We start from the raw sequence: 6,000 nt of genomic DNA on the forward strand, positions 1-6,000 counted from the left end.
TCCCCTACTGATTCACCTTGATCAAGTCCCAGCTGTCAATATGGGAGATTTAAAAGGAAGGACCTCCTTTCCATAGGGGAAATCTAGGAGACTTGCACAGATGGAGAGGTCTGCAACAGACAACTCCCATCCCAAGTCATGGCTGAGAGGTGGGCTGAGGGAAATTAATTCAGAGAGATCAGGAAGCTGTGCAACTTAGTAAAGCTCTCAGTGTGATCAAGGTGCTCAATGACTTCTATGCCTACGCCACAAACCTCCAGAAACCTTTGGGCTTAAAATAGTTCTACATGGACTGGGAAAATATAAGTCCTACCAAACTTGTTCTAAACATGAATGTCTCCCAGCACTCGGAGACGACAGTGTTATTAGGTAGCTGGAGCAGTATCTGGTGTATACAACCTTGCCTGTTCCTTGACTGCATAGTATAATGCATGCTGATGCTGAAATAACCTCTTTCCACACTAAACAACTTCATTCATATGTTGCTTCACCGTTGAGAAAAAGAAATAAACAGAAAAAAACTATGCTGTGGTTGGATTGAAAATGAAGAACACTCTCCCAGAAGGACTGGGTATGATCTTCAAGCCTGCTCCCCACCGGGAAGCTTGTGGTTAGATCTTTATCTCCAACTGTCTGAAAATAACCCTTGCTGCAAATGATCAGTCCCTAATGCCATAGCCCATATCCGAGGAGGACATCTTCCAAGTACCACTGAGAAACCAGAGGTTTCCACTTAATTTTTTTGCAAATTAAAGAGAGCAGCAGCCATGTGTGGGTGGAAATGTCTTTCTCTGCGTAACAAGGTCACATCCTTCCAGGTGACTCCACTGACAGCTTTGCTGTCACCTTGGCACAGAACTGCTTCTGTGGTGCACTCAGCTTGAGAGACAGAAGCACTACAGAATCCAGCTGGGCTCCCACCCAGAGAGGTAAGAAATTTCTGCCTCACTCTATTCCAGCTACTGTTTTGCCAGTCGCCTGAATTTATGTAAGAATAAGGCCCATAGATCTAATGTATAGACAGATGTCCCCAAGGAGCACCCCAAACCATCTCCATGTGCTATGAGTCCCTTTTCTAACACTGGACTTGTGTCCCTGTTTCAAAAGTGTGACTACAGCAGAATTAGTTCCAGATCTGTTAATTGTTAATGTTAATCTGCTTTAGTAAAGGACTTTGTCCCTGCCCATCTACAATAAACAGACCACATAAAACCTCTGATCTTTAATTTCTACCACTCAACCAAGAGGGTCTCCATTAATCACCTACAGAAGCAGGTTTGATTGACACATATTTTAGCTGTGTGTTTGTACACCCCTTAGCACAGACAATCACATAAGCATTGGAATTATTGGTAACCACCTGGTACCAAAATCGTTATCTGGTGGGGAAGAGGGAGTCTCAATGGCATGGAACAACCTCCAACCACTTTGTAGTGTCCCTGAGTCTGCTTCAAGCTTCCCCAAGATCTCTTTACATATGGGATCATGGCAGCTGGAGTAACCCTTTCTGGCTTTGAGGGCAATTTCAAATTCAAATAATTCCCCATCAAAACAAAGATGTGGCTTTGGGCAGTTTGGCCATAGTTTCCAAAAGGAGGCAGCAAACTAGAGCTCCTCAAGGGTTTTAAATGAGACACTGTTCCTTGGGTTAGCCCTGAATGAGGCCAACACTTCATGCTCCATGCACAAACACAAGTGCCTACCCTTTCCCTCGTCTCGTTGGTGAGGAACTTCGCACATTCACTGTAGTTTGCCCAGGTGCGGTTGTTGCCTGGGACCAACTCCCAGCTCCCATTCAGGTCACACCGGCGATAAGCGTGGCCTATGGGAAAGGAATGAGAGACAGGGTGAACAGGACTCGACCTGGTAGAACAGGAGAAACTTCTTCCAAGGGTGAATCCCACAAACCCTGATGCTTCCTGACTGTTTTGAAGATCAGCTGCAAGAACTCAATTTCCATCTTCTCACGCACTTTACCAGTTTTCTAACTGAGAAACACCAGAGAGCTAATAACAAGTTGCACCTAGTCTGGGTTAAGATGCTGTGTCTACAAACCAAGGAGAGAAGCTTTGAAACGTTATCGAAGTGCAGAATTATCCTCAGAGTTGTAGTTCTTGCTATGAAAATCATAGAATCATCATAGAATCACAGGATGGTTTGGGTGGGAGGGGACCTTAGAGCCCCCCCAGTCCCCCCCCCTGCCATGGGCAGGGACACCTTCCATAGCCCAGGTTGCTCCCAGCCTCATCCAGCCTGGCCTTGGACCCTTCCAGGGATGGGGCATCCACAGCTTCTCTGGGCAACCTGTCCCAGTGCTCCCACCCTCTGCGGGAAGAATTCCTTCCTGATGTCCCATCTCAATCTCCCTCTTTCTGTTTAAACCTATTACCCCTTGTCCTGTTACTCCCTGCCCTTGGTAAAAGTCCTTCCCAGCTTTCTTGTAGCCCCCCCAGGCACTGGAAGGAGCTCTAAGGTCTCCCTGGAGCCTTCCCTTCTCCAGGCTGAACCCCCCAACTCTCCCAGCCTGTCCCCATGGCAAAGGGGCTCCAGCCCTCAAAGCTTCTCTGTGACATCCTCTGGACTCACTTCAACAGCTCCGTGTCCTTCTGCTGTTGGGGTCTGTGTGGGTTTATCATCACATGAGCTGTGTGTAAAAAGTCCCATTACAGTTAACAGGGATGACACCAGTAAACAGATCGATCTGTCCTGTGTCTACAAAGGGAGAGCTTATAAAGACCTCTGCATCTCATGGTCCTCATCTGACCGTCACCCCAGTTGACTTGACCAGTGGACATCAGTGAGGTGGGGAATCCATGCCATGTTGGGTTATGGAATAAAAAGGGATGGATTGCCTGTTCCTCCTGGCCTCTAATGTGAAATGCACATGCAGGGATCTCTGCAAGGGGCCATCCACCAGGGGTTAAGCTGCTCACAGCCCCTTAAAGAAAATACTGTATGCAACCAGGGTGCACTGGAATATCATTACTTGTTCTCTGTAAACAGCATCAGTGCTCTGTTGGGAACATATAATCTTAATTCTCCAATTTTTTCAGTCTTTGGGTGCAAGGCTTTGCCTGAGAAAAGAGAATGCTTTAGCTTTGAAAATACACTGAGGAGCGAGTGTACTTCAATTGCTTCTAAAAACATGCACAGACTTTGCGGCACCAGAAGCAAGCCAAGAAATACGCTGCCTGAGGGAAAGTGAGATAGGGAGGAATTCACATGCTCTGGTTACCAGCTCTGTTCTCAGACACCCACCGTAGGGGTCTGGGCAGAGATCAGGGGCTAGAATTAACAAACCAGTGAAGAATATAAATTAGAAGAATATCTTAGGGCTATCGCTACGCAAAGTTTGTGGTGTCAAACAAACACAGGTTTGTTACCCTATGAGACTACCCAGTTGTAAGCATGTAATCGGTGCTTATAATGCCCCACTACAGTCTGGGTGGGGCAGGGGGAAATTTGTCATTGTTTAGGTTAAAACAAAGCTTTTTTTTTTTTTTTTCTCAGCATTAAAAAAATGGTTGTTTCTTTACTTCCTTTCCCCTAGTTTTACCCCTGCTTGGATGGGAGTCACCATGTGGATGCTAAAGAGGTTTTCTAATTTTCTGACTCCCAGGCCTCCCCTTTTCGCTGCTTACCAGGCTCTGTTGACACTGAGGACAACACTTACCTTTGTGATTGAAGTCATAGATGTACTCGGGACATGGCATAGCCACCACTTTGCCTGGCACACCTTCAGGCCAGCAGACAATGCCATCCCACTCAGGAAGACAAAAGCCATCTGTGGAAGAGACACAAAGATAAAAAGGAGTCACTGGACTTGCAGAAGTGACACAAACACCTCTGTTTCATGTTTTGCAGAGGGTTCTCCTCGAAAAAAACAGCAAAACTGTTTTGAGAAAGCCGCTTGTAGGCATCATTGCAATTTTCTCAGCGTTTAGCTCTCAAAGGTGTAGACCATCTCTCACGGTCAGACATGGGATAAGAGCACTATCTGAGAGAGGTCAGTGCATGGAAGAAGTGGAAATGGGGCAGAACAGGAGGATTGAGTATTCAGGAGTCTAGTCTGATGGGCAACCTGGAGATGCCCAAGGGAGCTTGGCTGGGTATGGCAGCACTGATTTGAGCCTAGGCTACCAAGGAGCTAAATTATGCTGTGGCTACATTATTGTGAGTCTCAAAGCTACCAGTTCAGGCTTCCCTGAAAGTATTCATGACCACAGAGTAGACTGGCTATGATTTAATGCCTAGAGACCATTAATCCAAATTCAGCTGTAATTTTATCTCATTGTTTACATCAGCCAGTGCTATGCTGTACTACAAGGTTTTGCTGCTTTCACAGATGGGCTTGTGTTCCTGAATTTGGGTGTGATTTTCAGTAACACTAAGACTAGCAAGAATCTGTAGAGAGGTGTCTGTGGCATTTCTAACCATAAATAAAGAACATCTTATTACCTTGCTTCATAAGGAGTGAAACTATGGAATTTGTTTCCTAATGATTTGCATCTTTCCCATCTGACATCCTTTTTGCCTATGACTTCACCAGTCCCAGCTTCCCTCTCCCCCCATTTCCTCGTGATGTCATCATGGGGCAAGATGCAGGTCATGCACTGATTGATTTGGAGCTGTGCCCATGCTAATTGCAGTGCACACACCCTGATTGACCAGTGGCCTGCTGTCAAGCACAGTGTACGATGGTTGAGTTTTCCCAGCTTTCTCCCCTTGCTTACACATTATTTTGGATTTCTGCCCTTCTCTGTCACAGGTTTTCAGAAAACAAGCAGAAAGAGAATGGGCAGGTGGAGAAATCAAGAGTCCTGTTGCCTTAGGAATGCAAATATCCTGGGAATTCTGTCCTACCACTTTGCTAGGCTCACTGCTACTTCTAAACTTTGGAGAGGGGAGTGGTGGGGTGTGTGTTAGAGGATTTTTCTTTACATCATTCTTCTTCCTTTTTGTTTTAGAATAGAATGGACTATTTCAGCTGGAAGGGACCTGCAATGGTCATCTAGTCCAACTGCCTGACCAATTCAGGGCTGACCCAAAGTTAAAGCAAGCTTTTGTTCATTGAAAAAAGCTAAAAAAGCCCTGAAGGAGAAATCCCACCTCTGCCCCACACACAGGTTTCCCTCTTCCCTCTATGCATGTTAGTTTATTTGCAGATATCCGTGATTTATGTGCTTAGTGAAAGGAAAAACAGAGATACAAACCAAGAAAAAAGTCCTTTCCCACATTTTATGCCCAACTTTTTTTTTTTTTAAGAATGGTTAAGTATATGAGTACATATTCAAAGTTCTTTAATTGTAATTTTGCAATTCTCTAGAACCTGAGATGTAATTAAACAGGTCTTCTCTGCACCTGTAATTATGAGAAGCCTCACTTCTCTCTTCACAAACGGAGGTAGTGGCCAATCATTCAAGGGCTCCAGCATCGTGTGCTACATGAGCAGGTAGGCTAAGAGGGTCACGAAGAAGCTCTGCACCCCGTGGGGTTTGCCACCAGCCTCTGAAGCTGACGAGACATCAGCACACAGGGCTGCTCACCCTCCTGGCCACCTTATCTTCCTCACTGTCTGTTCATTCAGTCTCTAAGGGACAAATCCAGAACTTATCCATATTTAGCAGGGCTGAGGAATCCTTGAGGTTCCTTGAAAGCTGTGGGAATTGACCTCATTTTCAACACTGATTTAAAAAGGGGGAAGTCAAATCCTGTTCCCTATCTCTTACATCCTTCCAGCTTCAAAACCACCCATTTCTGCAGCTTTTAATCCTTAAGCTCCCACTCCCATATTCCCATTCAGATGTGGATGTTCAACCTGGGCTGCATTTCCAGTCCCTGAGGAGTTCAGGAACTCAATATACACCCAGATTTAACCTGGTGCTCTGTGTTGGGCTGTACTAACTGCACCCATGGGTTAAAAACCAGCTGCAGTAGAGTATCTGAAGTGAAAAGCAAACACTGGTGAATCTGCCCCAGTTCTGCTTTCAGAGCAGCATC

At 45.6% G+C, this 6,000-nt stretch overlaps 1 protein-coding gene across 1 annotated transcript in view; it reads right to left on the minus strand.

Annotated features, from left to right (window-relative positions):
- The window catches only part of LOC104516129 (parathyroid hormone/parathyroid hormone-related peptide receptor-like), a gene marked incomplete at both ends in the record, with an annotated part of 29,092 nt that extends 23,554 nt beyond the window's left edge, over positions 1-5,538 (minus strand). The window contains 3 exons of the mRNA XM_010160352.1: positions 1,704-1,822; positions 3,674-3,784; positions 5,500-5,538. Coding sequence (XP_010158654.1) covers positions 1,704-1,822; positions 3,674-3,784; positions 5,500-5,538 — 269 coding nt within the window. The remainder of the gene's footprint in view (positions 1-1,703; positions 1,823-3,673; positions 3,785-5,499) is intronic.
- Between the last annotated feature and the right edge of the window lie 462 nt (positions 5,539-6,000).

Source organism: Eurypyga helias, unplaced genomic scaffold, assembly GCF_000690775.1.
Source record: "Eurypyga helias isolate BGI_N326 unplaced genomic scaffold, ASM69077v1 scaffold17871, whole genome shotgun sequence".
NCBI classification, from domain to species: Eukaryota; Metazoa; Chordata; class Aves; order Eurypygiformes; family Eurypygidae; genus Eurypyga; species Eurypyga helias.